General features: G+C 40.0%; 1 protein-coding gene across 1 annotated transcript in view; it reads left to right on the top strand.

Moving 5' to 3' along the window:
* Nucleotides 1–4,367: 4,367 nt before the first annotated feature.
* LOC128361226 (mucin-5AC-like) overlaps nt 4,368–21,287 on the top strand; it is a 62,989-nt gene continuing 46,069 nt past the window's right edge. Inside the window, exons 1-9 of the mRNA XM_053321639.1 lie at nt 4,368–4,443; nt 5,090–5,348; nt 7,516–7,630; nt 8,603–8,687; nt 15,029–15,135; nt 16,985–17,159; nt 17,347–17,472; nt 17,588–17,705; nt 18,868–19,006. Coding sequence (XP_053177614.1) covers nt 4,368–4,443; nt 5,090–5,348; nt 7,516–7,630; nt 8,603–8,687; nt 15,029–15,135; nt 16,985–17,159; nt 17,347–17,472; nt 17,588–17,705; nt 18,868–19,006 — 1,200 coding nt within the window. The remainder of the gene's footprint in view (nt 4,444–5,089; nt 5,349–7,515; nt 7,631–8,602; nt 8,688–15,028; nt 15,136–16,984; nt 17,160–17,346; nt 17,473–17,587; nt 17,706–18,867; nt 19,007–21,287) is intronic.

A 21,287-nucleotide genomic window follows, 5' to 3' on the forward strand; every position in this document is an offset into this window, starting at 1 on the left:
GCTCAGATATAATACAATTCTGCTTGACATTCCTAAAATCACTGTTAAAAGATGCAATGTTCTTAACCCTGCAACTCTTCTCCCTACACCAAACGATGGACAACCACATGGGGAGTGGTACATGATTTTGGCTAGGGATAGGGATTTTTTAACGTCCACAGGCAAACCAATAGCCCATCACGCCATGGTTGCTGCACTTCTCGATGCTGTCCTCCTTCCAAAACAGGTCGCTATCTGCAAATGCCAAGAACACACAAATAATGATGATTTTGTTTCACAGGGGAATGGCAGAGCTGATACTGCAGCGAAGGCAGTGGCACAGCTAGACAACACTAACAACAACATACAATGTCTTGCCGTTGTTAACTCACCACTGACATCCACAGCTGATTTGTTAGACCTACAGGCCAGAGCCAGCCCTGAAGAGAGGATGGCTTGGAAAAAATCAGGCTGCTCTTTTTCTAACAAAGGTGGTACGGGCCAAATGGTAGACCATGTTTATCCAAATACTTATTTCCTCATTATGCTAAGTTGTCACATGGGAAGGATCATGTGTCAAAAGGGGGTATGATGAGTGAAATACAGAGGTATTGGTTCACAAAGGGGTTCTCTAACTTTTCCCAAAAAAATTATCAAAGTTGTGTGATCTGTGGGGGGAAAGAAATACTGTTTGGTTTTTGTTGACATGTTTTCCAAATAGGTAGAGGCTTGTCCCACTTCTAAACAGGATTCAGCAGTAGTAGCAAAAGCTTTAATCAGAGAAATAATTCCCAGATGGGGAATTCCAGGTAAAATCTCGTCTGACAATGGTACACCTTTCGTGAGCACGGTCCTGAAGAGCGTGGGTGAGTATTTTGGCATTGAAATGAGGCAACATTGTGCTTATCACCCAGCCAGCGGGGGGCTGTTGAAAGAGAGAATGGTACATTGAAAGGGAAGTTGGCTAAATGTTGTGAGGAAACTGGTGTAACTTGGACAAAAGAACTACCAATTGATGCACATGAGAGCTTGGGTCAGAAGCAGAAATGACCTCAGCCCATTTGAAATCCTCTTCGCACAGCCAATGAATACAGGGATTGGACCGGTTAAGAGGCAACTCCTCCATACCAGCCAGCCACTGCAAACGCGTTCCTGAGCCCACGGACGAGACACCATCAAGCGTGCAGAGCATCAGTAAGTGAACCAACACTTTTCCCCACCTTGAACTCTGAGTGAAGGAGGGGTGTGGTTAAAAGTAGGACCACACGTTTCTCGAACTCGGAAGAAGCAGTACACTGAATACAGGATGATGCCAACGAATATACAGTGGTGCTGGAGGGGTGACAGATGTAGAGGAATTTGCAGCACTGCCACCATCGTCCTGCTACTGCGCCTGCAAAAAAACACATCTCAGCCCAATTAACAACAAGGGTGTGAAAACTCAAACAGCATCTGCAGAGCATCCAACTGCAGAAAGAGGAGAGAATTGCTGCCTGAGTTTATTCACCCACTACTAAAGCCTGAGGAAAATTCCTGGTACGCTGTAGTACTATTGACAACCAGAAGGATTACAAACGACAGCTGCTATGTCTGCACACAACTTCCTCACGGAGTGGGAGCCGCAATACCTGTGACGCCACTACCATTGAACATTTCCGAGGCCCTAGGCGTCATGGTAGCCTTCACCCTGGGAGTTTCCCTGAAGGACAGAACTGTGAAAGACATGGCTAAGAGCATCAACATGTGCAAATATCACCATCACCAATTACGGGGGTTCAACGGCTAGATTCTGGAACATGACACAGGTGACTTCACCAATCTGTCATGACGACAAACCCCACCCAACAACAAGGAACTGTATGTTTCACTAAGAAATGCTTCACTGAAAAAGAGCACTTCTTGGGATATATATTTAGATTTTTCTGATCATCAGTTTTTTCTATTTCAATGATTGTTAGTTTGATTAATGTTCATTTGTGAGCGTATTATGCTCAAATGGGGGAATGTAATGGGAATTCTTATTATTCATCTTCTCTGACACATGAGTAACTATGTCATATCATTAGGTGTATGTGTGTGTCATCATCTGCTGACCATGACACCACTTATATTACATGAAGTGCTGATTGAGTGAACATCATCGAACATTGAGTGAACATCAAGTATGTTATGTCTACTGACTAACCATTGTCCTGATTGTACACACATTATGACTTGACTATTGTGCTTACATTGTTCTGATGGTAGAAGAAGGTCATCCTTTCACAAGATAATGTATTGTATATAATCTGACAATTTCCTCTGCTCTGGGCTCACTCGTGCCATCTCACGGTTGAGACAGCAAGGAGTCCGTCTGCAGACGACTGAATAAACTATCAGAAAGACAATGAACGACGTTGTGTTTCTTGATACAAAATACTGCCAGAACACTAATCATTCTTGTAGGGGTGCAGTTTGGTTATTGGTGCAATATGATATCTATATCAATTTAGGTTTTTTATTGTGTTATAGTCATCACATATTGCAAACACAGTAAATAAGACATGTTTATTCAAGATTCAATAGTAACAGGTGCCCTCAGGACACTGATGACAGCAGTGCTTGTAATTGTTTGATTACTATATACTGAGGCATGATAGCAACTGTGCAGTAAAGTTTGGCAATATATTTCCACTGACTTCCACTCAGTTAGGTATGTCATGTGAGTGATAAGATAAACAGTTTTGCAGTTCATGTTTTGGATCTTAGCACCAGACACACAATCATACCTCCAGGGGTAATAATATTTAATACTTCTAATCTTCAAATGCCTCCAAATATCAAACCGCTTCATCGCTTCTTGTCAAAGATTCTCTGCCTGTGTGGAACTCTACAGGTGGGATGAACAGCCTTGTCCTTATCCTTACTAGGAGTTTTAATGATAGAGAACAAGAGCAACCACAAGTTTGTGGCTTAGAAAAGAAAATAGTCAGAAGAAGTATAGTAACTTATTTTGCAGCAAATAATAGTATCATGTTTAGAGACTTTAGAGACTTTTCTGGATGGGTACAGTGTATCCTATGTGTGAGGTAAGTTTTATATGTAATACATATAGACAGTTCAGGGAGAAACTGTGGAGAAAACACTAGTGTTGTTTTAGTCTTGCAGATTGACACTGGTTAAGAACCGATGTGAAGCTAAGCCTAAAAACTAGTCTGACTGAAAGTCTACAGGGATTGGTTTCCATGGTATGCTTAGGACAGACTTATTTAAACCTTTTTTATGAAACAGAATTTCCAGACCACGTTATATACAATTCATACCATATCATTTTGTCATTATGTGTATGACTGAATCTGAATTCAGCACTGAGATACAGTAATGTACAGTGGGTCTATTAGTGTCCAACATAGAAACTTAGAAATGTAGTGTATATGAACATAATTTCTAGGAGACCTAGAAATGTACACATACATATACAACTAAATTGTAAATGTGTTTTTCTATAAGCATATGATACCAGAAACATAATGTTGCTAACATGTATATTAACATAACAAGACACTGGCAGCACTTCAGTTAAACAAAGATCTGGGTTTAATACAGGAAAAAGTCTGCAGTGACTTGAACCAGAACATGCTTATTCACATTTAAGCAACAATATCATCTTTCATTATCCTGAACCAAAGTGCTTTTGTTGTCTAAACCTGAACACACACATGACTTAGATATGAACCTGCGTTTCTGTAGTCAGAGTCCTGCATCTTGTGTATTCTTCATCCAGACCAACCTCCTCCATCTCACTTAAGAGCAATATATACATATAACACTGTTCATTCTGAAAAACATGATCTATTCCATTTGTTAACGCAACATAACTGGGAAAACAGTTTAGTTGTATATCAACAGAATTTCTATGAGATAGAGTTGACTGGACTGAGAAGCTGGGACGGTATAAAACTCCCCAGAATGTGGTTCATTTTACTAAAACACATGGATGATGGTTTTATGGTTAAATATTGAAATACTCAGCATTTATGTTCAGCATTGATTTTATACATTTTACAACTGAACTGAGTCACAGAGTGACTGCAAAAAAACGCTCCTTCTTATCCATCTCCTGTCAGATCTGGTTCATCAGGCCTGCAGGGTGAATAAAGAGCCCAGAGCACTGATGGAGGTGATGACATGTTTACTGTGCAAACAAAAAGTAACAAAATGTAAATATCACAGGCCAACCACGCTGAATATACGAATGAAGGAGGGATGAGTTGTGGAGCTGCCCCCCCTACCCACCCCTCACTCTTTGTGCATACAAGAACTGGTGTAGCTCCACCTTGACTGTCAGGTTATAAAGCCTTTGCCCTCCAGGTGAGTACTCTCATAGTGGGTCAGTCCTCTAGATGAACATGGGGACTACAGGACTTCAGTTCACGTTATGGCTCATCTACCTGACGCTGCTGGTCAGCTCACTCACTCAGACTGGTGAGTGATGATCTAAAATACCACTAACAGCTTCACACTCACTGGATACACTATGAGATGATTGTACAAGGTCATTGAGAAGCCAGCTGGATGTTGTTGTTTTAAGTTAATTTTGGTGTAAGGTGATGGGAAGAAAACATGCTTTAATACAACAGTTGTAAATTAAGATGTTTTCTTTCTTGTTTAATCCTTTCTTTTGCATTTATCTGTAAAATACTACAAGAAACTATCTAATTCTCCTACTTTGACTTCAAAACTAAACTAAACTTTAAAGATTAAAACTGCAGTTGATTACAGATCACCTGTTACCATTACAGTCCACAAAGTGTGCATGCATTGTTTAACAAACATATATATACATATGTATACATGTGTATTTAGTACCAGTCACTTATGTGAGTGTGTGTGTGTGTGTGTGTGTGTGTGTGTGTGTGTGTGTGTGCGTGTGTGTGCGTGTGTGTGTGTGTGTGTGTGCGTGTGTGTGTGATGAATATTCCTTCTCTTTAATACAGTAACCATCATTCCCCCTGTTAACACACTAAACCTCAATTCAGGTAACTGCAAAACAAATGTCCAAAGTAGATTTATGCTAAAATCTTCTCATCAATTCAAAAATGTGTTTAATGTAATGATGATGTCGTTGTAGGTAATTCATCTCACATCGGCCGAGTGTGCACGACTTGGGGACACTATCACTGGAAGACCTTTGATGGAGAGTTCTTCCAGCTTGCCTCTACTTGTAACCATGTTGTGGCATCACAGTGTAAAGGCAGCTATGAGAATTTCAACATCCAGATGAGACGCAAAATAGTCAACGACATCCCTACTATCAGCAAGATCATCATCAAGCTGGAAGGTTCTGTGGTGGAGCTGTCCAGCAGTGCTGTGATTTTCAATGGCAAGACGTAAGTTCAGTTCACACTTGTAAACTATATCTAACTATATATATAGTTTTTTCTGAAATGTTCAACCATGCTTCACAGTCTGCCTCAGCAGATAGTGCTCAGTAGTAATGGAGATAGCTCTCTGGACAGCTAGTGTGAGATGAAAGATTCCAAAAAGGTAAAAGTAAATGGACTTGTTATTTTGTCAAACTACAGGACATTGTAGGAGCCTGTTCACTTTATATCATGAATGCAGTCCCAAAAATGACATATAGTTTGAGCAACAGACACCATTTAACTGTCCTAGTAATTATGACCCAGAGAGGTGATGCAGTTGAAATGATGTGTATGGAAGCTGACAAATTTCCATATTTGGAGGTGACACTTTGGGTCGTGGATTCAGTGGGCTTTGCGGCAGTTTACTGCTGTTTGCTTCCTGTTTCCAACCACTAGTGTCATGTTTCCAATCATGGATTGGAGTAGTTTTTTAAAACCCATGACTATGATTGTCGTGGTATTCACTGTTGCCATGATGACAAAGGTTGCCTAATTTTTAATGTGGTAATTTTACCCACACCAAATTTCAAGTGATCACTTTTACCTAAATCATGATCTTTCCCTAATCCTAACAGTGTTTTTTGCCCAAATCTAAGCAGACTGTAACCGCTGTGTTGTCACACCATAAAAGTCATTTGTTTTTTTTTAAGTATATTTTTTGGGGCTTTTTGCCTTTAATGTACAGGTTAGTAGAGAGAGACAGGAAATGGGGGCAATGACACGCAGGATAGGACCTCTCGATGAGGGATTCGAACTGGACTGTCGCCTCAACACACTCTTGTAGGTTATTCTGAAAACATTCTCATAGTTGTTTCAGTGCATGGTACAAACAACCTATGTGGTCATTTAGCATTTAGCCCACAAATTATTGTGTGAGTTTAGTGCCAAACATTTGATAATTATACTACATCTTTATGATTATCACATCTTGGTAACAGTTTTAGTTTGTAGAAAACATAGACAATCCCTATGTAGGTTCTTGTTCCTCAGGGGATTCTACAGACATACAGACAGACAGACAGATAGATTCCTGTACCTAACCAAAAACAAACAAACCAGCAAAACAAACTTTAAGAACAGACAAAACTGTAGTACAAGACTTGCTGCAGTTCATTGACTTTAAAGTAGCTGTATGTAACAAATATATTCAAAGTAATCATAAAATAGCCCTAAAATGTCACAAGACATTAAGGAATCATGTTAATTTCAAACACTGATATCACTGACAGTAGTAATCCAGCCAGAATATTCACATATGGAAAGCTAAGTGGCAGCCCACAAGTAATGTTGTCAAGTCAGTAGCGTTTCAGCAGCCAGGTTGCCAGTTGCCACTGAGCTGCAGCTACGAACACTGCAGATAATGTCTGATGTTACAAAACCAAAAAAGCCTCATTATGACTCTCAAATATGTTGTGACAATTTGAGAGAAAAAAACAAGGGTTTGCATAGGAGATGCCTTTGAAACATGGAGACAGCTGGAGACGGTTACAGCGTCATACAGCACTCAGCTGCACCTGCTGATACGGAGGAGAGGAGGAGCTAACTCACTGTATGTGTGTGTGACGGTGACGCTCTCCTTTGCTCTCAGACAGTCTGTTCAATGCGGGGATATTAAACTTTATTCCGCCACCCTGTTATTTATAAAAGTTCAAACCCTGAATGGAGGACAGAGTTGCTCCGTCAGAGAGCGGCTACAAGACGATGTTGTAGCTGTGGTGGAGTGAGGTAGAGAGGATGAAGAGGGAGGTAGAGAGGATGAAGAGGGAGGTAGAGAGGATGAAGAGGGAGGGAGCGGTGACAGTAAGAAGCCAGTGAATCAGATCAATAACACGTTATTTTCTGATTGTTTCAAAGCAGTTACGTTCAACAATGAGTAATAATAACATACATATTAGCCAGTCTCCCGCATATAGCATCTCCATGACGCCTGCAAATGAGACGTAATCTCCTGGAATCTGGAGTAAACGAGCAAGAGCACGCACTGGAAAGTGACAGCGCGTGTGTGTTTGTGTGACTATAGATGCAACGTGTGTGAGAGCAAAGCGTCCTTATAACTCTGTGTTGCTGCTGATTAGACTGATCTGTATCAGCTCCTGCTTTCTGTCTAATTTTTAATCTGTTTTTGCTGCAGCGTGTCACTGCCAATGGTCTCATTCGGGGTGACTATTAAGGGGTCCACATCCAGTATCATTGTTGAAACTAAGCTGGGAATCAGATCTGTCTGGAACCTGGATGACTCTCTGGATGTAAGAAACACACACTCACACAGGTGTCTGTCCTCACTTTTGTGGTCAGGTGTAGTGTCATTGGATATTAAACAAAACAACACATGTTCATAGTTTGAGCCTGTACACAACAAGATCTGACTCTATGTAATCAGAGCAGGTTTTTCTTACACATGCTTATATATTTGTACAGTACATCAATACAGCTTTATAAATGACAATGACACTATTCCCACCATCAGTTTCTCCTTGGCCCTGAGCTCAAGGTCAGATCTTCATGTCTTTAACTAACAGACTGGCAGACAAACTAGACTAAAAGATTGATCAAAGCTCACTACACAGCAATAATGAGGCACTGAGTGATTTTGTGGGATATGCCCTGGAGAGATCAGCAAACAATATCCAACAAGTCAAGCCTGAAAACCACCATGAAATTGTACCTGCTTTAAGTAAACATGTGGCTGAATGCATTACTTCAAAGAAGATGGATGTGATTGAATGATTGCCCAATTACACTGATATAATTCATAAAGATTGACTGATATCATTTCAGTATTACAAAAATATGTACACAGAATTACATTTACTCAGGTAGGTTCTTCTTGACATTATACTGGGATAGATGGAATCAGCAGAGCTCACATAATACATTGCATACTGAGGTTCTCCACATGATTTAGAAAAGTTCACCAACCCTTTTCTGGCTCATGAGCCTCAGTTTATATCTTGAAATTCCTCATGAACTCAGAAAGAGTGCCGCCAGGTGGTGATGTGAATATAACTATGGCTTACTCAAAGCCCCAAATAGACTGCATAGAAAAAAATGACATGTTTCAATATTTTAGTAATAATTTGAAAATATACTTCAGCAACCCCAAGGCAGTAAAACTTTGAGGTGGTCAAACCTGAAAACAACTGCTCTGAATCATAACTGATTACTTACAATATTGTGATTTTGCAACTAACTACAATATCTTTTGGATGTGTTCACAGCTTGAAATAGATGACAAATACCAGAACCAGATCTGTGGACTGTGTGGAGACTTTGACGGTGTAGCCAATGAGTTGGTGAAAGACGGTAAGATCCTTTTCAGTTTTATGGAGAGATAACATGCTGTAAATTGTACTCACTGAAAAATAAATCAACTACTTTCAGAACTACTTTCACACTGGTTCTACTAAACTGCCTGTGTGAACAATCTCCCTTAATATTAGGGTCTCTTATGGCAGTAACCCAAAAACATCTGGGGCCAGAATTTTCGGTCAGAATGTGAACACTTCACACAGACTATGTTATTCTAGAGCCAGCCAGAGGTATATGATGAGCTGCAGAGAGGAATCTAAATATAATTAAACATTGGTTAGGTTGATAACCAACTGCACTGATTAAATGATTTTAATGTGGCGCTCTGGAAAACACCAATCAAGGGTGAATTTATAAACTTGATGAATTGCTTTAGATCATACAAAATGTAATAAATGCAACACACCCTCTGTAATGGTTTTGATATGAGCTCTACAAACTAATCATTGATTACATTTGTGATGATAATGGCGATGAGATATCACTGCTGATGATGGTCTACAGGTCCATGTAATGAATTTATGATATGGACACTATAAATAGCTGCACAGCTGTGCATAATGATTACGCGTAATGACAGCTGTTCTGGCTGTTGGAGAACCTTGCTGCTGCAACACAATCTGTAAAAGTGCACTACTTCTTTGCACTTTGTTTAGTTAGGGTTATGGTTAGGGTTAGGGTATTTGTACAGACTGGTGGAACAGGCAGCATGTCGATATGAGTTGATAAAACCATGTCTTCATCCATTTATGGCAAATGATTGGATTGGAAATGAGGCTAGTTCCATTAGGACTTAACCTCTTCCTCCCTAGGCCTCTGGCTCAGGGTCCTGCTTGAAAATGACATACCCAAAATTAATATAGTATATCTCTGTAACTACAAGGTCTATATGAATAATATTGATATCATAATAAAGGTAACACTTGTGAGATACATGTAGAGGTGAAAGCATCAGCATATTATGTATGTTACTGGGTCAGACTAAATGAATATTGAACACAGCATAAATTAAACATTTAATTTTCACCTGACAAAAATGTACACTTTTAGAGTGAATAACACCTTCTAAATTATGCTGCTGTAGCCAATAAACTTCTTGAAACTGTAGCATAACATCTTAACATTATCTGTGCCAAGTCTCATGCTAATAAAGTAAAGCACTGCAAAGTTAGAGAGATTTTTTTAGAGATATATTTTGGCGCTCAACTCTGCTCTGTGCACCTCTTCGCATGTGTTGTGTATTGATATCAGCTAATCCAAGCAATATTTTCATTAAGAGCATCAATATCTCTCGAACCGATTGGTCGATATGGACCAATCACACATCTAATGAAAGTTCACACCCTCTAGAAAGTAGTGCAGTTGGCTAAATCTGTCACAATAGCACAGTTCAACCACTAGATGGAGACAAAGACTGTATGTTTGCATTGAGGACGAAGAGGCAGGCATCTGCAAATCATCCCCCATGTCATGTAAATAAATGGAAACTGGCTTGAATCAACTCAAAATGATCCAGAGACATTGGAGTAGCTGCGACCAGACACAACTTTTAACCATAAAAACAGCGAAATTAAGACATAATTTGTAGTTGTGAATGTACAATGGGAAGTTTGTTTGGATTTTTCTTTGACGGTTCATTCCGCGAGTTTTGATCGAACAGTAATGGGAGTTACACTGCAGGAATCAGTGAAATCTCAGTTCTCTCTAGTTTGTGTGGATATTGTGAAATTAAAGATAGGAGGGTCGCGGTGACTGCCGGCATGTGTAGTGCTTAGACGGAGTAGTGTTTTTGCAAATGGCCAATCAGTTGCGCGCTGTTTGACTTGTGTTTTGTTGAGCTGTAAATGGTTGCGCTGGCTTCTTCTGAACAAAATGGTGTGTCATATGACTATATACGTGCTTGTTTAGCTGCCCTGAGACGTTTTTCATTTATAGGGGGCGATGTTGCCCCCACCGGCAGGGCAGGGATTAAAGTTTTCCGATCCCGTGCCGGAATTCCGGCGTGCGGCGCTTGACTGCGGGCGCGTCAAAACAAAATAAATAAAATAATATATTTTTTAAATGTGAAAGAGAGTGTAATCGTTCGTCTGCCAATGATATGAGAGAAGCACAACTCTCCCGCTCTGAAACTAACATTATTATCCAATCAAAGGTGAAATAAGGCGGGTCTTGAGGAAACGTGCCTCCACCAAGTTACGTATGAAGCCTAATCGCCAGAGTAGAGAGAGAGAGACGTTGCATGGAGTGGAAAGATGGCTCAGTTCATGACTCCAGGGGAAAATGCCCTGATCATCGACCAAGGGTTGAAAAATAAATGGCGTTGGGCATGGCTAGATGAGCTAGGGAAGGACGGCAAGCCGTTTAGTAGTTGGTGCAAAAAGATGAGAGAGCCAGGTGCCTGTTTCTGCACGCTGTGCTCCAGAAAGATTAAACGCATCCAGCGGCAAATTTTTTTTATTATTACTATTTATTTTAAAGAAAGTTCAAAGTTGTTAAAATGGTGAAACCATTTTAAATCTAACTATCTGATTTAACTACCGTAAATTCCGGACTATAAACTGTACAATGACAGAACGAGGTAGATTACTCCAGTAAAAGTAAGACTTAGTTTAATGACTTAGAAGTCGTCAAATGACTTACTTTAACGAATTTCGTTAGGGTTAGGTGATGTAATGAAGTCCACGCAGCACGCTGGATGCAAACTAATATTAAGCCTATAGCCTATTCATTATAATGTCCATGGACATAAATTGAGTTCTTTTGCCTTAATAATGACAAAACAATACACAATAAATGGTCGGATTGGGAACCCATATGCTTAATGTCTCCACATTGCATTTAGTGTTGTTTGAAATGACCAGGGCTCAGCTAATGTTGCCTTTTAAAACATCGTTGATTTCCCGGGATTCCCGGGAAAATTGCCTCCCTCAAGCAGGGTACACTTGCACTCACAGTAGCCAAATAATCCGGACTGTAGGGGGCAAACGTGCTTGGGCATGGTATGATTGCCTAGTGCGCCCTAAATGTGTGTAGTCAGAGGAGGGGGGGGTGGTTGCGTGATGGCTGTCAGGCATCGCCGATCGGACCAACCCTCGCTAATATCTCATGTTACAACGTGGGACACCTGCGGCTTAAAATCCGGTGCGGCTTGTACAAGTACAAAATTGATTTTCTTTCTAAAATTAGAGCATGCAGCTTTTAATCAGGTGCGCTCTGTAGTCCGGAATTTACGGAAATTGTACCTGATTTGTTACTACTTCATGTAGAAGTTGATGTTTTTTATGTTATTTATAGACTTGATTTTCGAACGTCTATAATTTCTTAGTATTTAATTTGGCACTATTTATTTTAAAGAAAGTTCAAATATGTTGAAACTGTTGAATTAAAACTCTTTAAAAAGAGAATCATTGTCCTTTTTTGAATACCTTAAATTAAATGGTTGCAAATAAATCTTATTCTTCAAATACCTGCCTTCCAATTTCACATATCCTTATAACATGTCACCTTGTGATTGTAGACCATATTTTAACCTGTCAAAGACAAAGATTAGCAGCGAAACTTGATATCAAAAGAAATGCTACATGTAGCATATTGTAGTGTGTTGGACTACTATGCCACCTATTGGCCTTTCTTGGTGTTGCAGTTTAGTCAAAACTTAGTCTGCAATCATTTTGACCTTGCGAATGTGTACACGCCTCAGATTACCACCAACATCAAAAACAAGGCCTGTGTCGTGTGCAAACACTCCAAAAAGTAAACCGGTTTCCAATCGATCAACCAACGTAGTGGCGTGTAGAGTCAAGTGCACAAGTCTAAAAAAGTTCAGGCTCAGGATTTTTTTTTGCTTTAATCCCTGGGCGGGGGCTCTCGGGCTTAACAAAAACATGTGTCGACACAGCTTTATAAACCTGACAAAAAGAATGCGTGTTTATGCATGTACACAGTTTTAGTCATGAATCTAGTTCTATGCATTTTGTAGTGTTGTCAAGATGTGATGTGGGTTTTTTAACAGGCATAAAGCTGCAACTGTTGATCACCAAGTCTGTTGTTTATTCAGATCATCTATAGGCGTATTGGCTTCCTCATTACTAAAGAGTAGGGTTGTCACAATACTAAAATTTCAAACTCAATATCAATACCCAGGAAAATACCATTACCATACCAATACCATTTTCATTACTGCAGGGATGAAAAATAAGTACATAAAAAATATTTTTATTAACATGAAAAACTAAGGAAAAGCTTTTTCAATCTCAACATAGAACATGCTCAGCAGAACCGCAGATGCTAGTTAAATAATCAGAAAATGAAAATAAAAAACGAGACAATCACGTTTTGTTTTCACTTCACATAAATGCAAAATAAATAACCCAAATATAACACAATTTGTCAATATTTTTAGGTTGTCTGAGATATTATTCTTTAACTTAGTGTAAATAATCCAAAAATATAAAATTAACAATACCAAAAATATGCAAACACTTGTCTGAGGTAGTGCAAAAAGAAACTGGTTTTCTGAGGTAATGCAAACTGCAAAAAACAAAAATAGCAACAATGACAACGTTTTTGGTTGTCTGAGGTAACACAACACACAAAACAACAATTAGAACAATATTTTAACAGTAACAACAACCAGTTAAAATGAACATCACATAATTGAAATGCTGTATTGTCAGCTACACTTTAAAAACAAAAAACAAAAGGCTGAAATTGAAAAGTGCACATTTATTAAGGCACATAAGAGTTCAGAAAGTGCACTTTATGAATGACTGCCTTAGGGTCGTATTTTCGTTGCTTGTCAAACAGAAGTGGTAGAGTTTGCTGTGCTTGCTTCATCTGTTTAGTTGCAAGTCGAGTTTTCTCTGCTTCACTCTGCAGCTGTAAGAGAAAACAACATGTTTGAGTAACGTTAGCTAGCCGCGGTTAATGGCTAATAAAAAAAACAACCAACATTAATTGAGCAGCAAGCTAAACGCGGCTAGCGCTGCCTAGTAGCGTGCTAGCCACAGCTAATCACAAAACAATCAACATTGATGCAGGCCACTGGCTATGCTAACATCAGTAATACGTTTAATACATACAGTTAAATTATGAACGGGAGCTTTACTAACCTGTCCGAATTAATCATGAAGTCCAGGGTGTCGGTCCTTCTGATGTTTGGCCAAGTTAGTTGTGCTGCTCGATTTCGTTGCCACCACTTTAAAGCACTGTTTGTACACAGGCTTGTGGTGTCCCTTTTTCATTTGCCTCGTATGCAAAATATTTCCAAACAAGGCTTTTGCCTTTTTCATTTTTGACCAAGACTGGTTGGTCTAGCCCTCCGGCAAATTAGTATCGTATCTGGATACGCTGTTTGAGTATCGATACTTTTCGGAGTATCAATATTTTTGACAACCCTACTAAAGAGACATTTTACTTCACTTTAATGTCCTTGTGGTCATTTTGTGATAGGAAAGTGACTAACTGGTGTTAACTGGATCTCCATTCATCATAGTATCTATAGCCTGTCCTCACAATACAGGTTTAAAATTCAGACTGGGAAAAAAGGACCTGTTAGATTTTTACACCATCTAACAGTGATAGTAATTGTGACCCAGGGAAGTGATGCAGTTCTAGACTTTACGCCGATCTGATCGGCAATATTGGATCAGTCGATATTTTGCATTTTATGCAATTTGTGAGATCGGCTGTAATGTCTTAATTTCGTCGATCCGATCAATGTCGTCATGTTGAAACTTTTGCAGATGCTCCCGTTGCATAGATTGCAGATGGCTTGTGTTTTATCTCTCATTTACTCCGAAGAAGTTCCACCCCACCAACATGTTTGTTTGAATCCGAGAGTTAGTTTTGAGCCCTGTCATGATGTGACGGACAATAAAGTGTTTTGAATCTTGAATCATTACCTGTCGGATTCAAACAAACATGTCGGTGGGGTGGAAACACAAGCTATTTGCAATCTGTGCAACACTAAAGTACCTCGTGGGGAAGCATCTGCAAAATGTTTCAACACCACAAATTTACCTGGATAGGGAACACGAGTTTAAGAAACGGACCATGGTTAAAGAAGACGTGATCGGATTGGTGATCGATTTATTTAAACTCAATCGGCCCCAAAAATCCTGATCGTGTAAAACCTATGCAGTTCAGATGATGATAGGTGACTTGATGAAGATGATTTTGCCTTGTTAGGAGGAGGTGGGTTAGTTGGATGAACAGATGGATGCAGGAGACCACCATTCAGCTGCAAAATTGTACTTGCTTCCTGGTGTTTACCTGCTTTACTGGGCTGAATAATCACAATGACCAATGTTGTTATTGTCTGTCCTATACTGTAGGAGTTTCACTGTCTGTGTCAGACTATGCTGAGGCCTACAAGGTGAATGAGGCAACAGAGACCTGTGAGGAGCCTGAGCTCAACCCAGTCCTGAGCTGTGGAGATAAGGTAACTCTTCACTCTTGATCATACTCCACATTTACATTCTATATATCATGAAGTCAACTGTGTGAAAGATGAGTATGCCGGATTATCTGTGTCAATATTGAGAAGAGTATTAGTAGAGTATCCTCAACTCAAAACAATGATTCATTTTGAACCATTTAATATAAAATGTTGTTGATAACATTTTTTGCACTTTTTAAATTTTGATTATTTTTTTCTAAATAGAAATGTATTATTTATTGTTATTGCTGGTCCATCTGTTTCACATTTGACAACTCACAACATGATCAGTGGTAAGTTTCAGACTTCAAGACTCCACTTCAGTAAAAATATAGTAAAATATATTACTAACTGAGCCTTATCTATCCAGGACATAAAGAACAGTTAAAAAAAATAAACAACAATATTTTAAAATACTCTAATAGTCACTCTAATAAATCAGAATTTTCATCTTTTGACTTTATCCAACTTCATGATTTAAAAAAAAGGTACCATATCATAAAATAATGTTACATGTAACAGGCCAATGTAACGGCTGGCACCACGTCAACAGTTTATGTTACGACTTACGTATAAAACATAGCTTGTTACCACTTACATATGGTTCCTAAATACATTTTCCATTTCCAACTAAAATCATTTTACTCTAAATGCATGAGCTGACAGGTTTTTCACTTGTTTTTAAACACTTTTAAAATCTATAAAATTTGTTTTTAACATTAGTTTTTAACATTTTTACAGTACATAAACTCAGTTTTTAACATTAGCTTTTCACATTTTACACAATATCATACATTTGAAAACAAAAATGTTCAAGGAGCTAAAAAGAAAAGTCTGACTGAGGTGACTGTGGTAGCAACCGTTGACATCATCAGGCGCGAAAATGCTGCTACTGGTCTATGTACATATACGTCAGCATATTCATAAAACAGCTGACATTAAAACATTCAGTGACATGTCAACATGTTACACCTCAGTTACTTAGCTTAATTTACTATTCCACCAACCTGGAAACAGGAGAAATAAGTGAGACAAACTCTGCATCCGCTTTTCATCTCGCTCAGCAGAAAGAGGAAAGCTGCAAAGCAAACCAAACTGATCTAAAGCCCCACGGAGCACAATAAGCGCCACACTGGCCCCTGCTGGCAACCCCACAATTACTCCTGACGTCTATATAAAATATTTTAGTGCAAGGATGGTGGAAACAGGTTGATTACCCCTGAACAAATATTCAAAACATTAATTATATAATTACAGAAACTACCCCAGATGTGATAACACTTTAGTGGGCATCACAATAACATACATTCTGTTGTAGCTACTCAACAGTGAGTGTTTTTCTCATATGATTAGTGTCATGTTACAAGAACTGTTTGATTTTCATATCTTTCTGGTTTTTATGTCAACTCAGTCTATGCATCCTAACCTGGGGCTCTCCAACTAACAAGAGAGATGTGTTTGTCAGTTGGCTGTCAAAGATGATTCTGCAAAGCTAAACATTGTAGGCAGAATAATCAGAGCATCAAGATCACAACATCTAGTGCAGCAGAATGGACTGGAATGTCTGGGAGATTCCATTAAGACCAGAGTAAGATTATAATGTTATGATGTAACACATCACCACTGAAAAAGCAGAGACTAGTCTCCTTATGATCAGTTTAGAGTATGAGAGCAAGTCTATCAAAATTAAAACATGTCACACAACTCTTAACACCATGCTTATCAAACATTTTCAGCTACCCTACCTTCATCACATACCACCCTATAGTTGATACTAGTCTGCACCCGTTGTTAGGATTTCTAATTGGATTTTATAACTGACTGACTGATCTTATTTTTTTTCTGTTTTCAGAAATTCTGTGAGCAGTTCTTCTCCAGTGATCCATTCAGCAGTTGCCAAAACCTTCTGGATTTGGAATCCTTCAGTAAAGCCTGCATGGCTGATATGTGCAACTCTAAAGACAACACTGACTCTGTCCTCTGTAAAACCATCTCAGAGTTCTCCAGAGAGTGTGTCCATGCAGGCGGCAAGCCCCAACCATGGAGGAATACTACTTTTTGTTGTAAGGATACTAACAATTAAAAAGATGACTAGACATGTTTTATTTGAATGCTCTGGTGTCCATTTCATTAACACTATTTCCAGACAGATCACATGTTAAGCAGAGTTGTTTGATTGTCACTAGTATAACATTAAAGTGTTTGTCTCCACAGACAAAGAATGTCCTTACAACATGGAGTTCACAGAGTGTAGCAGCTCTTGTCCTGACAGCTGCTCCAACCCTCAGGCCAGCCAGACATGTGACAGTCACTGCCAGGATGGCTGCAGTTGCCCTGCTGGTATCCACTCACATTTTGTACTATATATGCTGTATCCAAATGAAAACAATGTAATTTCTGTCTCATTCACAGACATAAAACATGATGGTAAGTCATTATTATCTCTCCTCCTCAGGAACGGTCTTCGATGATATCAGTAACACTGGCTGTATTACAGCAGAGCAGTGTCCATGTACACACAACGGCAAAGCCTATAAGTCAGGAGAGTCTTACTCTTTCAACTGTAGATCCTGGTAAGATGAGAACTTCTAACTTTTTTATGTTTGTTTTTTGCTATTGCAAGTAGTTCACTCAATGATGTAGTCAGTAGTTAGTCTCACTGCAACCCTCTTATGGAGATAAAGTGATTTTTACTTATTTTCTACAATGACAATTTATGAAATGATGATGTGTAAATTGACATTGAGAGTAAATTGAGCTGTAGTGACTCCACCACTTATCCTCAGTTTAACAGAGTGTTCTAGTGAATTTCAGCTACAAGCCTGTTTTGGTTCACTCTAAGCGTTCTCATGGCGATGGTTTCAATTGCAGCAGGCTGCTGTTTTTAGACAAAATGAAGCTACAGTACGCTACCTGCTCAGAACTAAACAGCAAACAGATACAGTTAGCTGTAGACTAGCTGGTGAACTTGTCTTTTGAAAGATGCCATATAAATTAAGCTTGTTAATAATTCATGATAATAATAGTAATTATTATTATTGTTATGGGAATGCCCCCATCTATAGGGTACAAAGGGTCAATTAATGGATAATTGTTTCCACTGCCCCCAAGTGGCAAAAAAAAGATCAGTAGTTCAAGCTGCTGAAGATACATTTAATTCGGATTACTGTAGGTTGCCTATTTATTACACACATTATTTTAAAGGACACATTAATGCCTATATAACACCATGTTCCATCATGGTTCATGGCCCTAACAGAATTTTTTGTTTGTTTCTTTTGGTTTGTTTTGTTTGTTTGTTCTCTCAGCCAGTTAGTAAATTACAGTGAAATGCATTCCACTGGGAATCCACAGTCAGAAACATCATTAGTTATGAATAAAATTCAGCCAGGTTTCTTTTCTTAAGTCTTCAATTCCTTTAGCTTGCCCCACAACTGCTAGTAAAGGCAAATGAAGACAAATAATCCCGCCAGTTTTGCCTGAGGAACTTTACTCATCCTTAGCTGATAGCCACCAGCTATGTGTTCGGGACAGAGATGCTCTTCATTCTTCATGTGTTCGTACTGGTGGAAAACCTTTGACTGACATGCTTGTTAACTACTGCTCAGTGTGAAATACATTCATAAAAAGATGTTAATTATAGTAAGAATGTCAGTAATCAACTTCATATACTGTGTGTGTGTGTGTGTGTGTGTGTGTGTGTGTGTGTGTGTGTGTGTGTGTGTGTGTTGACAGTGTGTGTCAGAGTGGCCAATGGAAATGTACAGAGGAGAACTGTCCAGGAACCTGCTCTGTGGAGGGAGGAGCCCACATCAACACCTTTGATGGGAAAGTCTATACCTTCCATGGGGACTGCTCCTATGTTATGGCTAAGGTAGTACACATCAGTTATCAGTGAGATCATAAGGTCCTCCTATGGCTGAGGATGATGTTAGTTGTGCTTTTGAATGGTTTTACAAAACTGTTTGATGTTACTGTTTCTGTTGCACAGCTCAGATAGATATAGACAGAGTGCAGATTCCACTGAAAATGCAGCAAGATCGACACTATGATTGTGAAGTACAGTACATGAAGGCCCACAGTAGAAAATGGAACTCAATGCAATAATGCAAAAATGACTAGAAACTGATGTGCTAAATTAGGGCATCACAGCGTTGTGTACAATAATTGATAGGGGCAAAATTAAAAGCTTTCAGAGTCTGACGAGGGAATGTGGCTTGGAGGTATATCTGTTTAGGTATTTCCCAGTCAGGGATTTTTTTGAGAAAGAAATAAAACCAGATCTTCCCCAGGAGCTGAATAAAGTGACTGTAACACTGCGTAATGCATAGAGAAATAATACTGGGAGGGGGGCGTGGCTTGGCCGCAATGGAGTAAGCCGTGTTTGACACAAGCTCCCGTTTAACCTCTATTTTGAGCGGAAAACGTAAAGTGTATTCCATCCCATGCAACAGTAAACTATCTCTAAACTCAATCGGATAGTGGAACAGCTCAGTGGTGGCGTCCAAATGGCAACGAAACTGAAGAAATATAAGTTTACTGGCTCCTCCAACACAAGGCCCAACACCTCCTCGGGCCAGACTACTGCCAAGAGCCCAGGTAAAGTGACCGACTCCGGGAGAAATGGACATTGCGGTTTTGAAGTCAACAATCCTTCTTTCTCTGAAAGCGGACATTTCAATGGTGATAAAGTCAGAGCTGAAAAATGCCCTGGCTGATGACTTCGAAATTCTCAAGAACGAGCTGAAGGCAGTGAAAACGGAGATAATAAACAACACCGCGGCGCTGAAGTCCGAGATTGACCAGGTTAAAGTTAGCATCAAAGAGGTGGAGGGGGGGCTATCAGTATGGTCGGATGAAGTGGCTACTCTACAAAATACCGTGAGTGAGATGAAGGCAGAAATGGCTGAACTGAGAACTAAGTGTGAGGATATGGAAGGGCGGATGAGGAGATGCAACATAAGAATTATTGGTGTACCCGAAACACCCAACTCAAGCACCACAACCTCTGTGTCAAAGCTGCTAACTGAAGTGCTTCAGTTGGATAAAGAACCGTTGATCGACCGCTCACATCGGAGCCGAGGGCCGAAGAAGCCGGGTGGAAAACCTCACGCCATCGTTGCTAAGCTGCATTACTACCAAGATTGTGTCGATATACTGCGACGCGCTTGCACCCGGGGTCCACTCCATTTCAACGGAGAACCAATTACCATCTTTCCGGACTACACGGCAACTGTGGCTAAAGCCCGGGCTGCCTTTACAGAGGTGAGGAAGCTGCTTCGCCACCGGCAGGGAGTCCGGTACGGGATACTGTTTCCAGCGTCACGTACAGAGGGGAGGACAGGGAGTTTACTGACCCGGACAAAGCTATGACTTATGTGAAGAAGAAAATTATTTCCACTACGGAGGCCGGAAAGTGTCCGTGAGATTAATCATCTCGACTAAATATGTATGCCTCTGCTTGCCTACGGGTATGTTGACCGTGTAGTGCCAGATGTTCTCAGGTACAAATTTACAACATACTGTCTATATTTTTTATATACTGTTTCACTCTCATATTGGTAATACTGATCAGCTTGAACTGAGTACTCACAGGATGACACACGATTTCATGCCCGCCCCCCCGAAGGGTTACTGTTATTACTAAAGTACTGGTTTGCTGTACGTATAGGTTATCCTGAGTTAAAATGAAAGATATATTTTATTTTTTATTTTATCCATCCATCCATCCATCCATCCTCTTCCGCTTCTCCAGGGTCGGGTCGCGGGGGCAGCAGCCTAAGCAGGGAAGCCCAGACTTCCCTCTCCCCAGCCACTTCGTCCAGTTCTTCCCGGGGGATCCCGAGGCGTTCCCAGGCCAGCCGAGAGACATAGTCATTCCAGCGTGTCCTGGGTCTTCCTCGGGGTCTCCTACCGGTGGGACGTGCCCTGAACACCTCACCAGGGAGGCGTTCGGGAGGCATTCTGATTAGATGCCCGAGCCACCTCATCTGGCTCCTCTCGATGCGGAGGAGCAGCGGGTCTACTCCGAGCTCCCTCTGGATAACTGAGCTTCTCACCCTATCTCTAAGGGAGAGCCCAGCCACCCTACGGAGGAAGCTCATTTCAGCCACTTGTACCCGCGATCTTGTTCTTTCGGTCACTACCCAAAGCTC

Source organism: Scomber japonicus, chromosome 1, assembly GCF_027409825.1.
Source record: "Scomber japonicus isolate fScoJap1 chromosome 1, fScoJap1.pri, whole genome shotgun sequence".
In the NCBI taxonomy this organism is placed as follows: domain Eukaryota; kingdom Metazoa; phylum Chordata; class Actinopteri; order Scombriformes; family Scombridae; genus Scomber; species Scomber japonicus.